The 22,971-nt window shown below is 46.1% G+C and overlaps 1 protein-coding gene across 1 annotated transcript in view; it reads left to right on the forward strand.

Moving 5' to 3' along the window:
• The first annotated feature begins 1,300 nt into the window (after window positions 1-1,300).
• The window catches only part of LOC122924966 (zinc finger protein OZF-like), a 212,771-nt gene continuing 191,100 nt past the window's right edge, over window positions 1,301-22,971 (forward strand). Inside the window, exons 1-2 of the mRNA XM_044276511.1 lie at window positions 1,301-1,353; window positions 11,703-12,551. Coding sequence (XP_044132446.1) covers window positions 11,735-12,551 — 817 coding nt within the window. The 5' untranslated portion in view covers window positions 1,301-1,353; window positions 11,703-11,734. The remainder of the gene's footprint in view (window positions 1,354-11,702; window positions 12,552-22,971) is intronic.

Here is a 22,971-nt window from a genome sequence, read left to right on the forward strand (position 1 = left end):
AGTGGTGTCAAAGGCAGATTAAAAGCAAAGTTTTTTTATCCTGCCTTAGAAATTGGATGAAGTTGTGTGGGATGATTGTGCGACGCCTCCTGTTCATCAACGTCCAAGGTATCACCACTTGTTGCAAACTTAGACAGAATTCTGGAACTGAGAGAACTTGGCAGCAAGAGGTGCAGAGAGGACAACCTCTGCCCAGACGGATTGTGTGATTACAAGACTGTCACGTAGTGATCCATTCTGTGCTGGAAGTGAAATTAGAGGTCACATTTCAGGTCTAGAGCGCTGCTCTCTGATTGGAGATGTCTCCATCACATCATGGAGTGTTCCCCTTATCCAGCTGACGGTGATCTCTGATCAGATTCTTCTCTGATCCCGGCTGTTCCTGCAGGACATGACGGTCAGTCACATCCACACACCCACTGGGGACTATGTGGGCACAGATTTTGTGTCTACACCACCATGATGAACTACATGTACATTTTTCATTGTGCAGGAAAGCGTTAAGCAATTTTACAGAGCACCTACAGCGTGGAAGTCGCATGGAGTCCGTAAAAACTTCCAACCTGATTTTATCCTCGTTTTCTGCTTCTTCTGGGGCTGTAGCTCCATTTCCTCCTAAAGGGTTTTATTTCGTATCCACCAAATGTGTATATTTAATAAAATACATCAATAAAACTGGATCTGTCAGCAGGATCAACCTAAAAATGGCGTAACTGTCCTTCCGATGAAACTTCTTACAGATGAAAATGGGGGTTTCAGTGATCTCAGAGGTCCCTGTTCCTGTCCAGCAGGGCGGCAGTCTCTCTCATCGGATACTTTTCTTTTTCCCTATTCACCATGAAAGCTCCTTAGGAGAAAGTGACTTGGAGGGAGATAGATGTAGAGCTTTCTCCGACATCTCGGAGCCTGGTGGAGAGGAGACTGGGAGGAGTAGTTTTGTATGATCTATAGACAGATCTACAGGAGGGCATGTATTCAGTCACTGTGTGCTTGTGTCTCCACAGATGAATCCAGGAGGAGAAATCCACCAGAGAGATGTCCCCGTCCTCTATATTCCCAGGACTGTCCAGAGGAGAAGGTCCCAGAGAACCCTCAGGTAGATGGAGCTGAGCCCTGTACACATCTATATAGGGGGGTCCTGCAGTCATAGAGGGGTCATAGATTGTGGGGGTCTCTTATGTGGATCTGTTAGATTTCCCACCTGTCTGCTGTATTGTACTGAATTGTTACAGATGACAAATCAGGGGGAAGATCTGACTGATATCAAAGTGGAGGATGAAGAAGAGAGGATGATGGGCGATCCCCCGTGTAAGAGTGAGGTGGAGGAGGACATTCCAGGAGATGTCACCACAGGTATGGAATCATGAATGGGGAAAGTGACTTCAGGTTCTGTCCTTGGTTGTCACGGAAAGGTGTACAGGAAACAAGACAATGCAAAATGAATATATGACTCACTGGATCCAAAACTAAGGAACAAAAGGGAGACCCCTGCATAAGACCTGGCACTCTCCCTGACTGCTCAGCCTATGCGAACACCCCAATGGTGGATGATCGCATATCCTCGTACCTCGACTATCTAACACCTGAACACCCTACAATAGTGAGGGGACACGACCACCGGCTCCCTACACTAGACACGGAGGGAGTCAGGGTCACCTGGGATCCAGCAAACAGAAAATAACAGATAACAGTTTAACACTTAACTTAGTAGAGGAGAGGAGAACCAGATGGGCATGCACACACACTCCAGGAAGAAATATAAGCCGCCCAGAAAAGCCTTCTGGGGAAGAATTTAAAGGGAAGCAATTAGTCCAACACATGACAGCTGAGAGAGGCTAAGGAGAGGAGGAGCTGAATACCACAACACAGAAACTCAAAGAGGAGGTTCTGAAAGGCCTCTGTCAGAGCTTCTCAGCTGTCTGGTTGTGACATTGGTGCCTTCAGGGCAGGAGGAGAATCTGATCACCGGCTGCTGCTCTTTGATTGGAGATGTCTCCATCACATCATGAAGTGTTCTCCTTATCCAGCTGACGGTGATCTCTGATCAGATTCTTCTCTGATCCCAGCTGTTCCTGCAGGACATGACGGTCAGTCACATCCACACACCCACTGGGGACTATGAGGGCACAGCTTTTGTGTCTTTGCTATCATGATGGACTACATGTACCTCTGTGCAGGAAAAGGTTAAGCATCACTTTGTGCTCGTCAGCAGATATTACAATAAATCCTGACATTTTGGTGATTTCAGTTAAATCAAATTGGTGAAGAAATCCCCCAATAATAACAGCGGAGAAGAAAGTTCCTCATCTTACTTCTATATTTCATATATGAGGCTGGGGGCAAGAACTGAGGAGACATCTGACAACACACAAGGTCTCCTGACAACTCTGCACACAAGTCACAGGGGGACATGTTGTCTTTAGGAGTTTCCTATAGAACAACCTTAGCTGTGATATCAGCAGTCAGATGTCTATAATCTAGTGCCCACTATACAGCTCTCCAGGAACATGTCTTCTGGGGGTCTCCTATAAGGGTCTATGAGGGAACCTTTCCCCCCTTATGCCCCTCTCTGAGCGGTGACAGGCTGATGTCTATAATCTAGTGCCCACTATACAGCTCTCCGGGAACATGTTTTCTGGGGGTCTCCTATAAGGGTCTATGAGGGAACCTTTCCCCCTTATGCCCCTCTCTGAGCGGTGACCGGCTGATGTCTATAATCTAGTGCCCACTATACAGCTCTCCGGGAACATGTTTTCTGGGGGTCTCCTATAAGGGTCTATGAGGGAACCTTTCCCCCTTATGCCCCTCTCTGAGCGGTGACAGGCTGATGTCTATAATCTAGTGCCCACTATACATCTCTCCGGGAACATGTCTTCTGGGGGTCTCCTATAAGGGTCTAGGAGGGAACCTTTCCCCCTTATGCCCCCTCTCTGAGCGGTGACAGGCTGATGTCTATAATCTAGTGCCCACTATACAGCTCTCCGGGAACATGTCTTCTGGGGGTCTCCTATAAGGGTCTAGGAGGGAACCTTTTCCCCCTTATGCCCCCTCTCTGAGCGGTGACCGGCTGATGTCTATAATCTAGTGCCCACTATACAGCTCTCCGGGAACATGTCTTCTGGGGGTCTCCTATAAGGGTCTATGGAGGGAACCTTTCCCCCCCTTATGCCCCCTCTCTGAGCGGTGACCGGCTGATGTCTATAATGTAGTGCCCACTATACAGTTCTCCGGGAACATGTCTTCTGGGGGTCTCCTATAAGGGTCTATGAGGGAACCTTTCCCCCCTTATGCCCCCTCTCTGAGCGGTGACAGGCTGATGTCTATAATCTAGTGCCCACTATACAGCTCTCCGGGGACATGTCTTCTGGGGGGTCTCCTATAAGGGTCTATGGAGGGAACCTTTCCCCCCTTATGCCCCCTCTCTGAGCGGTGACCGGCTGATGTCTATAATCTAGTGCCCACTATACAGCTCCCCGGGGACATGTCTTCTGGGGGTCTCTTATAAGGGTCTATGGAGGGAACCTTTCCCCCCTTATGTCTCCTCTCTGAGCGGTGACCGGCTGATGTCTATAATCTAGTGCCCACTATACAGCTCTCCGGGAACATGTCTTCTGGGGGTCTCCTATAAGGGTCTATGAGGGAACCTTTCCCCCCTTATGCCCCCTCTCTGAGCGGTGACAGGCGGATGTCTATAATCTAGTGCCCACTATACAGCTCTCCGGGAACATGTCTTCTGGGGGTCTCCTATAAGGGTCTATGGAGGGAACCTTTCCCCCCTTATGCCCCCTCTCTGAGCGGTGATAGGCTGATGTCTATAATGTAGTGCCCACTATACAGCTCTCCGGGAACATGTCTTCTGGGGGTCTCCTATAAGGGTCTATGGAGGGAACCTTTCCCCCCTTATGCCCCCTCTCTGAGCGGTGACTGGCTGATGTCTATAATCTAGTGCCCACTATACACCTCTCCGGGGACATGTCTTCTGGGGTCTCCTATAAGGGTCTATGGAGGGAACCTTCCCCCCCTTATGCCCCTTCTCTGAGCGGTGACCGGCTGATGTCTATAATCTAGTGCCCACTATACAGCTCTCCGGGAACATGTCTTCTGGGGGTCTCCTATAAGGGTCTATGAGGGAACCTTTCCCCCCTTATGCCCCCTCTCTGAGCGGTGACAAGCTGATGTCTATAATCTAGTGCCCACTATACAGCTCTCTGGGAACATGTCTTCTGGGGGTCTCCTATAAGGGTCTATGGAGGGAACCTTTCCCCCCTTATGCCCCCTCTCTGAGCAGTGACCGGCTGATGTCTATAATCTACTGCTCACTATACAGCTCTCCAGGAACATGTCTTCTGGGGGTCTCTTATATGGGTCTACAGAGGCTCAGATCTATGGACATCCTATAAAAAAAAAAAAATCTAATCCCAAGGGGATATTTGGAGAATCCTCATTCTTTTGTTGTCCACACCATGAAGCAATTATTTTTCCATATTTAAGGTAAATTTTGGAGGTGGTAGACTTTCTACTACATAGTATGTTCTGCACCACTCTCAGATATGACATTTTGTAACAGGATGGATTTCTCAAACTCCAGGCTGAAAACTGCAGAATTTCTAAGTGTTTGGTGGCGGACTGGACCCTGGGTCAACAACCCTGGAGATAAGGGGAGTGTGATGGGTTTTCTAGGCTGAGTGTTCATTAGGCCGAACCATCTCCTCCTGGGTCAGTATGGCATGATGAGAATTAGAGAGCAGTTCTCCTTCATGAACTTCTGAAAGTCTCAGGGAATCAAAGGAATGCGGGAAATTCCACATTTCTGGGTTTTTGCTTTACAATGGAGAGAAGTATCATCCCTATCACATGTGGGCACAAATTGTACTGATATCAGACTAGTCACAACAGTCTGAGCTGTAGAGGGCTCTGATACCGAGCCTTGTGTGGCTAGGACACTCGTGCTGAAGCTCCAAAGATGGCCCGTCCTGAAGGGAGGATGGCTGGATTGTAGGTGATAGTCCCGGCGCCATTACAAAAGATCATGTGCTTTAAGGCTGTGAAGGCTGGAAAAGGCACGTTCTGACCCGAGTCTGATGTGAACACCAAGGCCTTGCTCCGGTCCCATACTGCCTCTCCGCATTAAGCCCCCTGGGCCACCACTGGAGGGGATTTCATTAGGGCTACAGTGCCTGCAGAGACGGGGACCAGGACGCAACATGAGGAGGGAATGCCGCTGCCCGTCGTATCTGACCTTGGTCTAGACAGAGTAAAATGTCTTCAGCTTGGAACCCCAGAAGAGCTCCCCGCACCTCACTGATCTGCCTGCCTTTGACAGGACAGGAAAGAACACGGGGGGGGGGGGGGGGTTTAAACCTTAGTTTTTTCCTGTCCTATCAGGAGAAGGCAGTTTTAGATGTGCTGTCATGGAGACGAAATAGTTTTTCTTTAAAATTGTTAACCATAGAAAAATCTACATATTTGGTTCCAGTGCAATCCTAGCAACCCATAGAATAAATAGAAAAAAAAAGACATATTTGCCATCGTTTGCCTTTCCCCACCCCAAAAAAATTAAAATGTATCAATAGATTAATTGTACTGCAAAATCATTATATGTACCAATAAAAATGAGAACTCTTGCAAAAAAATAAATCCTCATACGGGTATGTCGAGGAAAAAAGTTTTGAAATAAAAAAATGTATTACTTTTTGATGCATAAAATAAGATTTTTTGCGTAAAAGTACTAAAACATCATAAATATTACAACATATTTGATATCACCACATAGTTTCCTCCAAAAGATGAATAAAACCTAAACAATAAATTACATATACCCCAAAATGGTGCCATTAAAAAAACACAACTCTTCGCACAAAAAAACAAGCCCTCCTACAGCTATATCGAAAAAATATATAAAAGTTGTGGGTCTTATAAGGTGGCAGCGAAAATATAAACAGTACAAAGTAAAAAGTGCTCCATACAATTAGATTTCACAATACAGATTACATTAAATTGGTCTCTTACATCTGATGAGGCCGGTGTACTGACTTTGAAACACTATTAGAATGGCTGATATAAAAATAAGCATTTTATGAGTCGATCTAGAATATTAGCGTTCTCATGAGTCCTGGGTGTCCACCTATAATATAATTGACAGGCTCCTTTACCTTTCAATGTACCTCCTCCTCTGCTGCTGCTGGAAAGTCACACATGTTTATCCTGCAGTAAAAAGAACATGTAAATTTTATTCTATGGGTTTGTACAAATATTTATTGCGTTTATTTGTCTTGCACGAGCTCGGTACAAGCTGCCGAAAAATAAAGGAATTAGAAGCTGTGATTTCCCATGCCCCTAGAAGATGGGCGCCCTCTCACTAAAGAGCCAGGGAGACTGCAGCCTGTACTGAGCATGTCAGGGGAGGAGGTGCACTAAAGAGAAGTAAGCTGTAAGTGGGCATTATTACATGAATTCTTCTAATGAGTTCACCAGTGTCATCAGGTTTAATAGATGTTCAATAATAGATGCAGTTTGTGTTGAATGGTGACAGATCATTGATCTTTGTTGTGAGGAATATGTGGAGTTATGATTTAATTGCTGCCATTTGCTCCAGTAGTGGGCAGAGGAAATCAGGCTCCACAGGTCACAGCAGGGCCACGTGTTCACATTTAACACCCCACTCTGCCACACTGGCAGCTCAGCTTCTCTGGCAGGATGAATGCCTGTGGGGGCTGAGCAGGTCAATAACAACAAAGAAATTCTGTAGACATCATGGAACCGGCACCTTTCACGTCTTTGTGACCCTGGGTCTTCTCTCGTGTGTGGGATGCAGAGAAGGGGAGATTCGGAGAAATCCTAGTAGGAACCAAATAATGGTGCCATGTTTGGTCTCGAATTGTACCCATAAGCCGTTGGTACCAGAACCATCTCCTCATGACCTTCCAGTGTGGAGCTATGAGCCATAATAAGTTTTGTGGATTTTTGGCAACCAGGAAGGGGAAGTGGAATCCTACCAGGTGGAGGAAGGGGCATGACTGACTAAGGTTTAAAGTGCCCGTGCAGGGCATTGTCTTTTCTCTGAAGGAGGTCACGTTGTGTAACATGTTTGGAGGAACCTTGGAATATCACATCACTACCTCCATGTGACTGTGACAACCATCCAAGAATAAAGCTAAGGAACTATAGTTTTCAAGAACCACCTACATATTTGGTAACTGACTTTCATTTGCTAACTGATTATACCACCATCTGTAGAAACCGGATTCCCAAAAAGTTGGGACTCTATACAAATCGTGAATAAAAACTGAATGCAATGATGTGGAGGTGCCAACTTCTAATATTTTATTCAGAATAGAACATAAATCACGGAACAAAAGTTTAAACTGAGAAAATGTACAATTTTAAGGGAAAAATATGTTGAATCAGAATTTCACGGTATCAACAAATCCCCAAAAAGTTGGGACAAGGCCATTTTCACCACTGTGTGGCATCTCCCCTTCTTCTTACAACACTCAACAGACGTCTGGGGACCGAGGAGACCAGTTTCTCAAGTTTATAAATAGGAATGCTCTCCCATTCTTGTCTAATACAGGCCTCTAACTGTTCAATCGTCTTGGGCCTTCTTTGTTGCACCTTCCTCTTTATGATGCGCCAAATGTTCTCTATAGGTGAAAGATCTGGACTGCAGACTGGCCATTTCAGTACCCGGATCCTTCTCCTACGCAGCCATGATGTTGTGATTGATGCAGAATGTGGTCTGGCATTATCTTGTTGAAAAATGCAGGGTCTTCCCTGAAAGAGATGACGTCTGGATGGGAGCATATGTTTTTCTAGAACCTGAATATATTTTTCTGCATTGATGGTGCCTTTCCAGACATGCAAGCTGCCCATGCCACACGCACCCATGCAACCCCATACCATCAGAGATGCAGGCTTCTGAACTGAGCGTTGATAACAACTTGGGTTGTCCTTGTCCTCTTTGGTCCGGATGACATGGCGTCCCAGATTTCCATAAAGAACTTCAAATCCTGACTCGTCTGACCACAGAACAGTCTTCCATTTTGCCACACTCAATTTTAAATGATCCCTGGCCCAGTGAAAACGCCTGAGCTTGTGGATCTTGCTTAGAAATGGCTTCTTCTTTGCACTGTAGAGTTTCAGCTGGCAACGGCGGATGGCACGGTGGATTGTGTTCACTGACAATGGTTTCTGGAAGTATTCCTGAGCCCATTCTGTGATTTCCTTTACAGTAGCATTCCTGTTTGTGGTACAGAGTCGTTTAAGGGCCCTGAGATCACGGGCATCCAGTATGGTTTTACGGCCTTGACCCTTACGCACAGAGATTGTTCCAGATTCTCTGAATCTTTGGATGATGTTATGCACAGTTGATGATGATAGATGCAAAGTCTTTGCAATTATTCGCTGGGTAACACCTTTCTGATATTGCTCCACTATCTTTCTGCGCAACATTGTGGGAATTGGTGATCCTCTACCCATCTTGGCTTCTGAGAGACACTGCCACTCTGAGAAGCTCTTTTTATACCCAATCATGTTGCCAATTGACCTAATTAGTGTTAATTGGTCTTCCAGCTCTTCGTTATGCTCAAATTAACTTTTTCCAGCTTCTTATTGCTACTTGTCCCAACTTTTTTGGGCTTTGTTGACACCGTGAAAATTTGAATCAACTTATATCATTCGATACCACGTGAAAAAAATAAAACACCAAAAAAGCAACATGCATTCCGCATTTTTAAAAATGGCGAATCACAGTTTTTTATATATAATATTATTATTATTATTTTATTTTTATTTTTTTTGTACCGGCATTTACCGCATAGATTTTTTATATAGTAACATAGTACATAAGGCCGAAAAAAGACATTTGTCCATCTAGTTCGGCCTGTCATCCTGCAAGTTGATCCAGAGGAAGGCAAAAAAAAACTGTGAGGTTGAAGCCAATTTTCCTCACTTTAGGGGAAAAAAATTCCTTCCCGACTCCGATCAGGCATCAGAATAACTCCCTGGATCAACGACCCCTCTCTAGTAGCTATAGCCTGTATTATATTATTACGCTCCAGAAATACATCCAGGCCCCTCTTGAATTCCTTTATTGTACTTACCATCACCACCTCCTCAGGCAGAGAGTTCCATAGTCTCACTGCTCTTACCGTAAAGAATCCTCTTTTATGTTTGTGTACAAACCTTCTTTCCTCCAGACGCAGAGGATGTCCCCTCGTCACAGTCACAGTCCTGGGGATATAGATGATGGGAGAGATCTCTGTACTGACCCCTGATATATTTATACATAGTAATTAGATCTCCCCTCAGTCGTCTTTTTTCTAAAGTAAATAACCCTAATTTTGATAATCTTTCAGGGTACTGTAGTTGCCCCATTCCAGTTATTACTTTAGTTGCCCTCCTCTGGACCTTCTCCAGCTCTGCTATGTCTGCCTTGTTCACTGGAGCCCAGAACTGTACACAGTACTCCATGTGTGCTCTGACCAGTGATTTGTAAAGTGGTAGGATTATGTTCCCATCTATGCCCCTTCTGATGCAACCCATTATCTTGTTGGCCTTGGCAGTAGCTGCCTGACACTGGTTTTTGCAGCTTAGTTTGCTGTTTATTAAAATTCCTAGATCCTTTTCCATGTCAGTGTTACCGAGTGTTTTACCATTTAGTATGTACGGGTGACTTGCATTATTCCTTCCCATGTGTATAACTTTACATTTGTCAGTGTTAAACCTCATCTGCCACTTATCTGCCCAAGACTCCAGTCTATCCAGATCCCTCTGTAGTAGTATACTCTCCTCTGTAGTGTATATACAGTATACTGCCCTCTGTAGTATATATACAGTATACTGTACTCATCAGTGTAAATTACTTTACACAGTTTAGTGTCATCTGCGAAAATTGATACTTTACTATGCAAGCCTTCTACAAGCCCATTAATAAATATATTGAAGAGAATAGGGCCCAATACTGACCCCTGAGGTACCCCACTAGTGACAGTGACCCAATCTGAGTGTGTACCGTTAATAACCACCCTCTGTTTTCTATCACTGAGCCAGATATTTTCTCCCAGTCCAAGCATTCTCATTTTATATACTAACCTTTTATGTGGTACAGTGTCAAACGCTTTGGAGAAGTCCAGATACACGACATCCATTGATTTGCCGCTGTCAAGTCTAGAACTTACCTCCTCATAGAAACCTCCTTATGTTTATTTATTTATTTATTGTTTATATATTTTATATGTAAAATTGGGAAAATGGGTGATTTTATAATAAATATATATACATATAATGTGTTTTTTACTTTTTTTTAATAACTATTTCCCCCCTTAGGGGCTAGAACCTGGGATCTTTTAATCCCTTGTCCTATTTACCCTGATAGATCTCTGTTGTGGTGAATAGGACCTCGCACTCTCTCTGCTGCCCTGTGCATAGTGCACTCAGCAGCAGGGAGCTGACTATGGCAGCCAGGGCTTCAGTAGCATCCTGGCTGCCATGGTAACCGATCGGAGCCCCGCAATTACACTGCTGGGGCTCCGATCAGAGGCTGCCACTGCCACCAATGAGGAGGAGGGGAGGGGACCCTGTGGCCACTGCTACCAATGATTTTAATAATGGGGTGTTTGAGGAGGGCGGGCGCACTGTGCCACCAATGATAATTAACCTTTAATACAGGAGGCGGGTGCCGGCAGCAGATCAGCGGCAGTCAACCCCTCAGGTGCCGCACCTGAGGGGGTAACTACCGCTGATCACAACTCCCTGTCAGAGACAGGGTGCCGGCTATGTGATTCTGCTGCCGGCACCTGCCTCCTGTATTAAAAGTTAAAGACAACCATTCATGGGTCCGGACTTTGTTAAGTTAGCAGGCTTCTCTCCTGGGCGTTCCTTCTCCCTGGAACTGGGAACAGGGTCACAGCGGGCGGGCGGACGGACGGAGTGGTGCCCAGGAATAATAGTAAGTGCAGGGAGATTCCTGGGCGCTGCTCTATGTAGCCTGCTAACTTAACAAAGTCCGAACCCATGAAAAGTCCTCCTATCATTGGTGGCGCAGTGCGCCCACCCCTCTCTCTTTATTGGCAGCGTGGAACAGGGGAGATAGACTGCTTCCTTCTCCCCTGTGATGCTCAGGGAACATAAGCATGCGCTCATGTTCCGTGATACTAGACTGTGCAGCAGCGCAGCCCAGTATCGATACCGGGACAAAAGTATCGATTGGGTATCGAAACCCTAGTCACGCCTGAAGGTATCGTGGACCACCCTCTCTCACTCCCCGTGCCCGCATGATGCCAACGTACATTGACATCAGGCGGCGCTGCGAGGTGTGGTATCGTCACACTTGTGAACTTGTATAAAAGCCCAGTTGGAGAGCAAAAAGTACTGTGGCAGAGAGCAGGACTGGGTGCCAGACATGGTCGGGCTTTTCACATTTTTGAGTTTTATCAAGTCATAATTTACTGTATGTAATAAAAGTCATGACCTGGTGTAAAACAGAATCCTGGATTTTGTCAGGAAGTTATAGAAGCTTTGTAAGGTGGGAATCCCAAGTGTAGTTTTTATTTTTGTTAGCCAAAGCCAGAAGTGGTTTCAAAGTAAATGGCCTATAGTTCTCCTTCCTGCTCGATCAACCTTCAGCCTAATGGTAATGTTATAAGTTTCTATACTCTGCAGTTTGGAAAAATACAATTATTTTTCAATTCTTATCTTAACAGAAAACCCCAGTAACCATTCTGAGGAAAACTTCATGTTATCTCTAGAAGATGAAGATATCATGGAGAACTTTACAGAACAAAACCTCATTACCCCTAATGTTCATCCAGGAAGTCACAGTACAGATCTTTCATATAATCCCCCTAATCATGAAGAACCATCTTCTGATCAATCACAGATTGTAACCACAAGTACAACTCAGAAAGGAGGAGAAAGGTTTCACTGTGATAAAGAGTCCACAAAAAGCTCAGGTCTTTCTACACACAGAGGAATTCACACAGGAGAGAAGCCATACTCCTGCTCAGAATGTGGGAAATGTTTTACACTGAAATCACATCTTGTTATACATGAGAGACGCCACACAGGAGAGAAGCCATATTCATGTTCAGAATGTGGGAAATGTTTTACATATAATTCACAACTTGTTAGACATGAGATAATTCACACAGGAGAAAAACCATATTCATGTTCAGAATGTGGGAAATGCTTTAGAGAGAAATCACATCTTGTTACACATGAGAGAAGTCACACAGGAGAGAAGCCATATTCATGCCCAGAATGTGGGAAATGTTTTACACAAAAATCAGCTCTTGTTAGACATGAGATAAGTCACACAGGTGAGAAGCCATTTCCATGTTCGGAATGTGGAAAATGTTTTACACGGAAATCGCATCTTGTTAGACATGAGAGAAGTCACACAGGAGAGAAGTCATATACATGTTCAGAATGTGGGAAATGTTTTACACGGAAATCACATCTTGTTACACATGAAAGAATTCACACGGGAGAGAAACCATATTCATGTTCAGTATGTGGGAAATCTTTTAGACAAAAATCAGATCTACTTAAACATGAGAAAATTCACACCGGGGCAAAGCCGTTTTCATGTTCAGAATGTGGGAGATGTTTTACACAGAAATCAAATCTTGTCATACATGACAGAATTCACACATCAGATAAGTCACAAAGGAGAGAAGCTCTTTTTATGCTCAAAATGCAAGAAGCGCTTTTCAGATAATTAAAATCTTGTTATACATAGATATCACACAGGGACCATTTTCATATATATTTAACATATTAGGCAATTCATTGTCTTTAAAGGGGTTGTCCACCTTTAACATGTTATATCAGACCCCACATAGTGGCCAGACCCATGATAGTGATCATACTTACCTGGTCCCCGCTGCTGGGTTCTGGCTAATCTGTTCTCATATCTGGGCATGTGACTGCTGTAGCCAATGAATGGCAGCGAAGTATTACCCATTTGGCATGTGACCCTGTGATATGCCACACACACACGCTGCCGGCATTCATTGGCTGCTATGTTCATGTTCCCAGGGCCTGGGAGACCCGTGGAGCCGACTGGGCGGGAGAGGAGCCAGAACCCAACGACAAGGACCAGGTAAGTATAATCAGAATTGCATATCTGGCCACTCTGTGGGGTCTGATAAAACAACCCCTTAATCTTCTTGATGAGGCCAGTGAGCAACATGGCCTCTTCGTAGGCCAGTAAAGTACTGTTCATGGGTCACATGGCTTATTTGTAGTTCACTCCTATTGAAGTGAATGGGGCTGAGCTACAATACCAAGCACAGCCATTATACAATATACGGCACTGTGCTTTGTAAGCTGCAAGGAGGCTGCGGTGGTGCTGGGAGTCAGACTTCTAATATTTCCTGGTCGCCCTACAGCAGCAGCACCAACGGGGATTTCTAATTCTCCTGAAACATAGGACAGGAGATTAAAATTAATCAATTAAATGCAGATCCTATAAGACTGCCTAACTTAGACCCTCCTATTTTTTTTCTGTCCTTCCTGGAAAACTCCTTCTATGAAGAAGTGGGGAGATGTTAAGAAGTATTTATTTGTTATATTCCCTCCTTTAGATCGTGGCAATAGGTTGGAGTTAGAAGCCTTAGACTTAGGCTAAATGCACACAGTCAGGATTCATGTTTGGAGAATCCGCATGGAAATCCGCAGGTGTTCGCAGGCAAATCTGTTCGGTCAATCCGCATCAATTGATGCGGATTTTACTAAGTGAATGAAGAAAATCCAGTCAGGAAAAATAAATTTCAAATTCTCATAGAATACAAATTTTCAAGATAGGTAGGTAAGCGGGGAAATAACCAAACACGGGAAAACAAACTACTAGGCCCAAAAGCTAGGAAGAAAAGGGTCACCTCCTAGCGATCCCTAAAAGCTTTCCCTAAACTGCTGTGCCCGTGTGCATACCCTTAGGGTGGATATGCACATGCCCTCGTGCTTAAACCTAAACACCCTGGGCAAACGCTAAGCAGCAGGGGAAAGGGAAGAGGCAACCTGCTTCTTCAAACCAGGAGGAAGCAAGCGTCTCCCTAGAGGCCTAGATAAAACACACAAAGGGAAATAAAGGAGAGGACTTATCTTGAGCAGAGCTGGAGCAGACTATCCACCACAAGAGCTCCCAGGAAAGAACTATAACCCGCACAGGCCACTGGGGGAAGGAGGGATAAATGGCCTCACTAACAAGGAAACCCAGTTCACCTAGTTTTATAGTCGAGGGAAGGTGGATCCAGCTCAAACCCAAAACAAACAGAGAAGTCAGACATGTGCAGCCAGTCTGACAGACCGCCACACATTTACAGGGCAAGGCATGACAGTAACCCCCCCCCCTTCTACGGGTGACCTCCTGACACCCCGGACCAACTTTATCCGGGTGTGCCCTGTGAAAGGCCCTCACCAGGCGGCTAGCACTGACATCAGCAGCTGGAACCCACATTCTTTCCTCGGGACCGTATCCCTTCCAGTGCACCAGGTACTTGAGGGAACCCCAAAGAACACTTAGAGATTTCAAACTCCAAATTGCCATCCACCAGGACAGGGGGAGGTGGCAATGGAGATTGTTCCACAGGTTCCACATATTTCTTTAATAAAGACCTGTGAAACACATTATGGATCTTCCAGGTCTGCGGAAGATCCAGACAAAACGCCACCGGGTTAACAATCGCAGAGATTTTGTAAGGGCCAATAAATCTTGCACCCAATTTCCAATATGGTACCTTCAGCTTAATGTTTCTAGTGGACAACCACACCGAATCACCCACACACAGGTCCGGATCAGTCATGCGTCCCCTGTCAGACATCCGTTTATATCTTTCACCCATCTTTTCCAACTTAACTTGGATTGTCCGCCAGATAGATGACAAGGCGGAAGAGAATCTCTAAAAACCATATGCGCTAAAAAATGGCGACTTATCAGTGGACTCCTGTCTACGGTTATTCAAGGCAAATTCGACTAGAGACAAGAACGATGACCAGTCATCCTGGTTCTCGGCAACAAAACACCTCAAATAGGTCTCTAGGTTTTGGTTAGTGCGCTCTGTCTGACCATTCGACTGGGGATGAAAAGCCGAAGAATAAGTTGAATTCCCAGACGAGAGCAGAACGCCCTCCAAAACCTGGAAACAAATTGCGTCCCCCTATCAGACACCAAATCAGAGGGAACGCGATGTAGTTTCAAAATGTTATCAATAAAAACCTGAGCGAGAGTTTTGGCATTGGGCAAGCTAGGCAACAGTAAAAAGTGGGCCATCTCACTGAAGTGGTCCACTACCATTAAAATCACAGTTTTCCCATAGGAACTCGGTAATAAAGTTCATGGACAAATGCGTCCAAAGACGGAATGGATAAAAGAAGAAGGGATCCTGAAGGCCAAGTGTGAGCCACCTTCGCACGTGCACAGGTCTCACATGCTGTCACATAACCCTCCACACCCTTGCGCAACTCTGGCCACCAGAATCTCCGGGAAAAAAGATCTATGGTGGATTTGCTTCCAGGATGTCCCGCAAAGACCGTATCATGATGTTCCTTGAACACGTTGTATCGCAGTTCAGCAGGAACAAACAACTTGTCTAGAGGACAAGAATAAGGAGCCTCCTCCTGGACCCCCAAAACCTCCAACTCAGGGTACAGAGCGTAAACCACCACCCCATCAGCCAAAATCGGAGCAGGATCCTCCGAATCACTCCCCCCAGGAAAACTATGTGACAATGCATCTGCCTTGATGTTTTTAACCCCAGGGCGAAAGTTGACCACAAAATTGAACCTAGTAAAAAAAACTGTGACCATCTAGCCTGTCCAGGATTCAGCTGCTTAGCAGACTGCAGGTAAGCCAAATTCTTGTGGTCAGTATATACCGTAATAGGATGAGTAGCCCCCTTCAACCAATGACGCCATTTTTCAAAAGCCAATTTAATGGCCAGCAACTCTATCTCCTACATCATAATTTCTTTCAGCAGCTGAGAGTTTCTTGGAAAAAAAAGCACACTGATGCCATTTGTTAGGGGATGGACCCTGTGAGAGAACTGCTCCGACCCCCACTTCTGATGCGTCAACCTCCACGATGAACGGTTGAGACACATCAGGTTGCATCAGAATGGGAGCAGACTCAAAACATTTCTTAATAGCAGAAAAGGCCTGTAATGTCTAATCCGACCAGACAGAAAAGTCGGCGCCTTTTTTAGTCATATCTGTCAAAGGTTTTACAATGGTGGAATAATTAAATATTCATTTTCTGTAGTATATGGTAAAACCCCAAAACCGCTTCAGAGATTTCTGATTCTCAGGCCGGTCCCATTCCAGTACCGCCCGGACCTTTTCTGGGTCCATCTGAAAACCAGTCAGAAAGCAGGTATACTAAAAACGGTAGTTCCTGGACAGCAAATACACATTTTTCCAATTTTGCATACAATTTATTCTCCCAAAGGATCGACAACACCTGTTCTCGAAATAACCTTCGGGTGTATTGAAGGCCGTTTTCCACTCATCTTCTTCCTTAATTCTGATCAGATTATAAGCTCCTCTTAAATCCAACTTGGAGAACACCTTGGCTCTGACAATTTGATCAAATAGATCAGAAATCAAAGGACGGGGATATGGATCACGGACCGTAATGAGATTCAATTCCCGGAAATCTAAACACGGTCTACGTGATCCGTCTTTCTTTTTTACGAAAAAGAAGCCGGCGGCCACAGGGGACTTAGATGGCCTAATATGTCCCTTTGCCAAACTCTCTGCAATATACTTCCGCATAGCTTCTCTTTCGGGTTGGGAAAGGTTTTATAGTCGAGATTTTGGCAGTTTAGCTCCAGGGATGAGATTGACCAATCATATTCTCGATGGGGAGGCAGCTCCACCCTCCAAGAATACGTCAGCAAAACAGAGAGAAACTGAGGTAGGACCGTAGTTGACACCCCTGAGATAGAAGCACAAAGACAGTTACTGCTTTTGTCTTGTTTGCCAATCAATAGTAGGGTTATGCTTTATAAACCACGGTAAACCCAGAACCATCGGAGCAGGCAAGCCCTCCCTAACAAAACAAGCAATGGACTCAAGATGTGAATCACCCACCCTTAACTAAATGTCATGAACGATATGAGTAAGACTCTTTTGTGAAAGAGGGGAGGAATCAATAGCAAACACTGGTATATCTTTATCTAAAGTGCTAGTTCTAAAACCAAGATTTTGGAGGAACTGAAAATCAATAAGATTTACCCCCGCACCACTGTCAACAAATACCTCAAAATTTCCTGAGTCTAGCGCCACCATGGCAGGCAGGAGTGAACAGGTATTGCAGGGAGAATGCATATTTGCTTTCTCAGACCCCCCATTCACACTACCTAGAGTCAGGGAAGTCTTTTTTTTTCTCTTTATGTGAATACCTCCGTAGTTTTTCATTACCGCTTTGAGGTTTAACAAAAGGACATGCACAAACAAAATGACCTTCTTTTCCACAGAAGTAACACAGCTTATTCAGCTTCCTAAAATCCCTTTCACCTGAGCAAAAGGAAACCTGTCCCAACTGCATAGGCTCCTCTCCTGCCCCAGATTCAAAAGTCATATTACCCCGGGGACTAGGTGGGACGGATCCACTTACAGACAGGACCCCCGCTCCAGAGGAATCTTATACCTCTCTCTCTAAGACGTCTATCAAGCCGCACTGCCAAAGACATGGCCGTCTCCAATGAATTGGGATACTCATGAAAAGCAAGGGCATTTTTCAACCTCTCAGATAGCCCCTGACAAAACTGACTCCGGAGTGCAGGATCATTCCACCCCGAGTCAGTTGCCCATCTTCTAAATTCTGCACAATACGACTCTGCAGTACGTTATCCCTGTAACAAACTGCGCAGCTTACATTCAGCCATAGAGACCCAGTCTGGGTCATCATAAATCAAGTCCAAGGCTCTAAAAAATTCATCCACCGACCAGAGGGATTGTGAACCGGTCGGTAGAGAAATAGCCCAGGACTGCGCATCCCCTTTGAGCAAAGATATAATGATCCCCAGATGACATCGGCCACAGATGAAAATACAACCTGCAGGACTCCCTGAACTGAATTAAGTCATCACCACCCCCTGAGAACCAGGGAGAGTGACTTTAGGCTCTAAGCAGACCGGATTTCCTCCAAAGACGCCAGAGCATTCTGACACCGTGCAACAGAACTGCGGAGATCAGCAACCTCCAGCGATAATCCCTGCATGCGATCAACCAAGTCATCCATAGCCTCCATTTCGCAAACAGCAGGTATATGACAGTTTTTTTTGGGCAGGTTAGAATGTCAAGATAGGTAGGTCACGATAGGTAGGTAAGCGGGGAAATAACCAAACACGGGATAATGTCACGATAGGTAGGTAAGCGGGGAAATAACCAAACACGGGAAAATAAATAGAACAAACGACTAGGCCCAAAAGCTAGGGAGAAAAGGGTTACCTCATAGCGATCCCTAAAAGCTTTCCCTAAACTACTGTGCCCATGTGCATACCCTTAGGGTGGATATGCACATGCCCTCATGCCTAAACCTAAACACCCTGGGCAAACCCTAAGCAGCAGGGAAAAGGGAAGAGGCAACCTGCTCCTTTAAACCAAGAGGAAGCAAGCATCTCCCTAGAGGCCTAAATAAAACACACAAAGGGAAATAAAGGAGAGGTCTTATCTTGAGCAGAGCTGGAGCAGATGAACCACCACAAATCAAGAGCTCCCAGGAAAGAACTATAACCCGCACAGGCCACTGGGGGAAGGAGGGATAAATGGCCTCACTAACAATGAAACCCAGTACACCTGAGGGAAGGTGGATCCAGCTCAAACCCAAAACAGAGAAGTCAGACATGTGCAGCCAGTCTGACAGACATCCGCACATTCACAGGGCAAGGCGTGACAACAATGTACATGACCTAAGGTGCAGATTTCCCACATGCAAACCCTCACGGAAAATCTGCACGCAATCCTGATCATGTGCATTTAGCCTTAGGGCTCATGCACCATTGTGTGGCCGTTCTGTGCATTGGGTACCGCAATTTGCGGTCCCCAATGCACGGGCATCGTGCGGATGGGATAGATCCATACTCATTTAACTTGAATGGGTCTGTGATCCGTCCGCATTGCAAAAAAATCAAACATGTTCTATTTTTTTGCGGTGCAGAGGCACGGGCAGAAACACCACAGAAGCACTCCATAGTGCTTCCGTGGGGTTCCGATCCGTGCTTCCGTTCCGCATCCCTGTGATTGTGGACCCATTTAAGTGACTGGGTCCGCATCCGTGATGCGAAGTGCACTTGGGCCAATGCCCGTGTATTGCGGACCCGCCGTATGCAGACTGCAATACGGCCACGGGCACACAACGGCCGTGTGCATGAGCCCTTAGGTAAGACTCAGGATTTTTATCCTGTATGCTTTTATCCTGCAAGATCTAAACAGCGCATCTTGTGCTGTTGTGCAGGAGATTTGTATTTTGTGTGCAGAAGTAGGCTGTTACCTATGGTGGCGTATCCCTCTGGTGGTTCCACCTCCTCCCGGCCGACACTGCAAGCGTGCGTCTTGCGCGTGCGCCGCCTCGCAGGGAGGGGGAGAGGGATAAAAACATGGCGGTGTCCATCATCCTCTACACTCTGCTGGACTTTGCCACACTCCTGCTAAGGTAAGCGTGCTGTATGCCGGATCTTGTACGTATTGAAAGAGGCCCCTTACACATGAACTCTGTTGTAGTAGGGGCTTCTCTGCTGGGGGCACATTATTATTGTTTGCCTTTGGAGCTGCTGCTGCTGCTGCTGATGTTTTCTATGCTGGGTCTGCTCTCCTAAGGCATGGAGGTCCTTTCTTTTTTTCTCACTCTGGTGTATGTGTAGTAGTATGGCATTGGCTCTCTGCAGTTCTCAGACTTTACAGTAAGCCTTATGCATGCAGTTTTATGAACCTAGGTTTTTTGTTTTTTTTTGACTGTCACAATAGAGCAGAATAATCTTAATGAGTTGCTCTGCTCTATTGTAAAAGAATGTCTCAAGGTTCTGAAAATAGAAACTCCCCTGCAATAGTGATGTCGCGAACTATTCGCCGGCGAACATATGCGATGTTCAGTCCGCCCCCTATACATCATCATTGAGTAAACTTTGACCCTGTACCTCACAGTCAGCAGACACATTTCAGCCAATCAGCAGCAGACCCTCCCTCTCAGACCCTCCCACCTCCTGGACAGCATCCATTTTAGATTCATTCGGAAACTGCATTCACAGTGAGAGGAGGGACAGTGTAGCTGCTGCTGATTCAATAGGGAAAGCGTTAGCTAGGGCAGTGTTCTGTGTCCACAGACTCATCTGCTGTAAGGACAGCGTCCTGACAGCACCCCAAAAAGCCCTTTTCAGGGCTGGTACATCAGTCTGCTTTTTTTTATTTATATATATATATATATATATATATATATATATATTTTTTTTGCAGTTGCCTGGCTGCCCGTGTGTGAGAGGCTGCAGGCTCAGTCACAGACAGCACTGTGTGCACACCATTCATACAGGGTGTGACAGAAAATACCTTGCAGATAAAAAAAAAATCGATTTAATATTTTTCTGTGACATAATCACATTTGCAAGCCCGTGTGTGTCAGGCCCACATATACTGTATACTGGCTAGTGGCTAGGCCTCCACTCATACCGTTACAGGGTGTCATTCACTCAAATACCTTGCAGATAAAAAAAATTATATTAAAAAAAATTCTGTGATATAATCACATTTGCAAGCCCGTGTGTGTCAGGCCCACACAGACTGTATTGTGCCCACTGCCCACCACTTATATAGGTTGGCACAGTACCTTGCACGCATAGTACCACTTCACATAAAAAAAAAAATGACAGGCAGAGGCAGGCCACCCCGCAGGTCGTGGTGCTGTGATTTCCATTGGCCCTGGAATAATGCCCAGTGTTCAGAGACCACGTACCCTAAACCCAAGAAATTCGGAGAAAATAGTTGACTGGCTTACACAGGACACCCAATCTTCAAAAGCTTCCGCTAAGAACCTTGACGCACCATCCTCCTCCAGCTCAGCTTTGGTCACCTGCTCTCAAGTTACCACTCTCCCGCCCGCCGTCACCACCACCACAGCCACCACAGCCGCTTCACTTGATCCCTCAGAGGAGTTATTTACACATCAGTTGTATGAAATTAGTGATGCGCAACCATTATTTCCAGGGGAGGTAGATATGTCTCAGTCAGGCAGCATTACACACATGGACGTACAGTGTGATGATGATGTTGTACCCGCTGCTGCTTCCTTTGCTGAGGTGTCAGATACAAGTGAAGTGGTTGATGATGACGATGTGTCCGTGGATGCCACGTGGGTGCCTGCTCGAAGAGAAGAAGAAGAGGGGGAAAGTTCAGAAAGAGAGACAGAGAGGAGGAGACGAGTTGGAAACAGGGGGAGGTCGTCGCAAGGAGCTAGTGGCACAGTCAGACAGCATGTATCGGCACCCGGGGTCAGCCAGACAGCACGCCAATCAACGCATGCTGTTGCCACCACCAGAATGCCGTCATTGCAAAGCTCAGCAGTGTGGCATTTTTTTTGTGTGTCTGCCTCTGACAACAGCAACGCCATTTGCAACCTGTGCCAAAAGAAGTTGAGTCATGGGAAATCCAACACCCACCTAGGTACAACTGCTTTGCGAAGGCACATGATCGCACATCACAAACGCCTATGGGATCAACACATGATGACGAGTAGAAGCAGCACACAAGCTCAAAGCCACCATCCTCCTCCTGGTCCAGCATCTTCAGCCACGTCAACCACTGCTGTCCTCCTTGCCCCCTCTCAACCACCCGCCATTCCGCCTCTCACCTTCAGCAGTTCCATCTCATCTGCCCACAGTAAGGTGTCTGTAAAGGAAATGTTTGAGCGTAAGAAGCCAATGTCACAGAGTCACCCCCTTGCCCGGCGTCTGACAGCTGGCTTGACGGAACTTTTAGCCCGCCAGCTTTTACCATACCAGCTGGTGGAGTCTGGGGCCTTCAAAAAACTTGTCGCTTTTGGGACACCACAGTGGAAGGTACCTGGACGAATTATTTTTTTCTAATAAGGCAATCCCAAACCTCTACTTAGTGATTGAAAAGGAAGTCATGGCATCACCTTCATACAGTGTTGGGGCAAGGGTCCATCTGACCACTGATACCTGGTCTGCAAAGCACGGTCAGGGCAGGTATATCACCTACACTGCGCATTGGGTCAACCTGCTGACGGCTGCCAAGTATGGAATGCGTGGCTCTGCAGCGGAGTTGGTGACACCGCCACGACTTGCAGGCAGGCCTACTGCCACCTCCTCTACTCCTACTCCATCCTCTTCCATTACCTCCTCGGCTGAGTCCTCTTCTGCTGCGGCGTCTGGCTGCACATCAACTGAATCCCCCTAGCTTCCCAGGGGCTATTCCACATCCCGGATACAACAGTGTCATGCTGTCTTGGGGTTGACTTGCCTGAAAGCAGAGAGCCACACTGGACCACCACTCCTGTCCGCCCTGAACGCACAGGTGGATCAGTGGCTGACCCCGCACCAACTGGAGATCGGCAAAGTGGTGTGTGACAATGGAAGCAATTTGTTGGCGGCATTTAATTTGGGCAAGTTGTCACATGTGCCGTGGATGGCACATGTGTTGAATCTCATCGTACAATGCTTTGTGTCTAAGTACCTAGGCTTACAGGACGTCCTCAAGCAGGCCAGGAAGGTGTGTGGCCATTTCAGGAGTTCCTACACGGCCATGGCGCACTTTTCAGACATTCAGCGCCAAAACAACATGCCAGTGAGGTGAATGATTTGCGACAGCCCGACACGTTGGAATTCAACACTCCAAATGTTCGACCGCCTGCTCCAACAAGAAAAAGCCGTCAACGAGTATTTGTATGACCGGGGTGCTAGGACAGCCTCTGCGGAGCTGGGAATTTTTTTGCCACGTTACTGGACGCTCATGCGCAATGCC

The sequence above is a fragment of the Bufo gargarizans genome, chromosome 1, assembly GCF_014858855.1.
Source record: "Bufo gargarizans isolate SCDJY-AF-19 chromosome 1, ASM1485885v1, whole genome shotgun sequence".
Taxonomy (NCBI): Eukaryota; Metazoa; Chordata; class Amphibia; order Anura; family Bufonidae; genus Bufo; species Bufo gargarizans.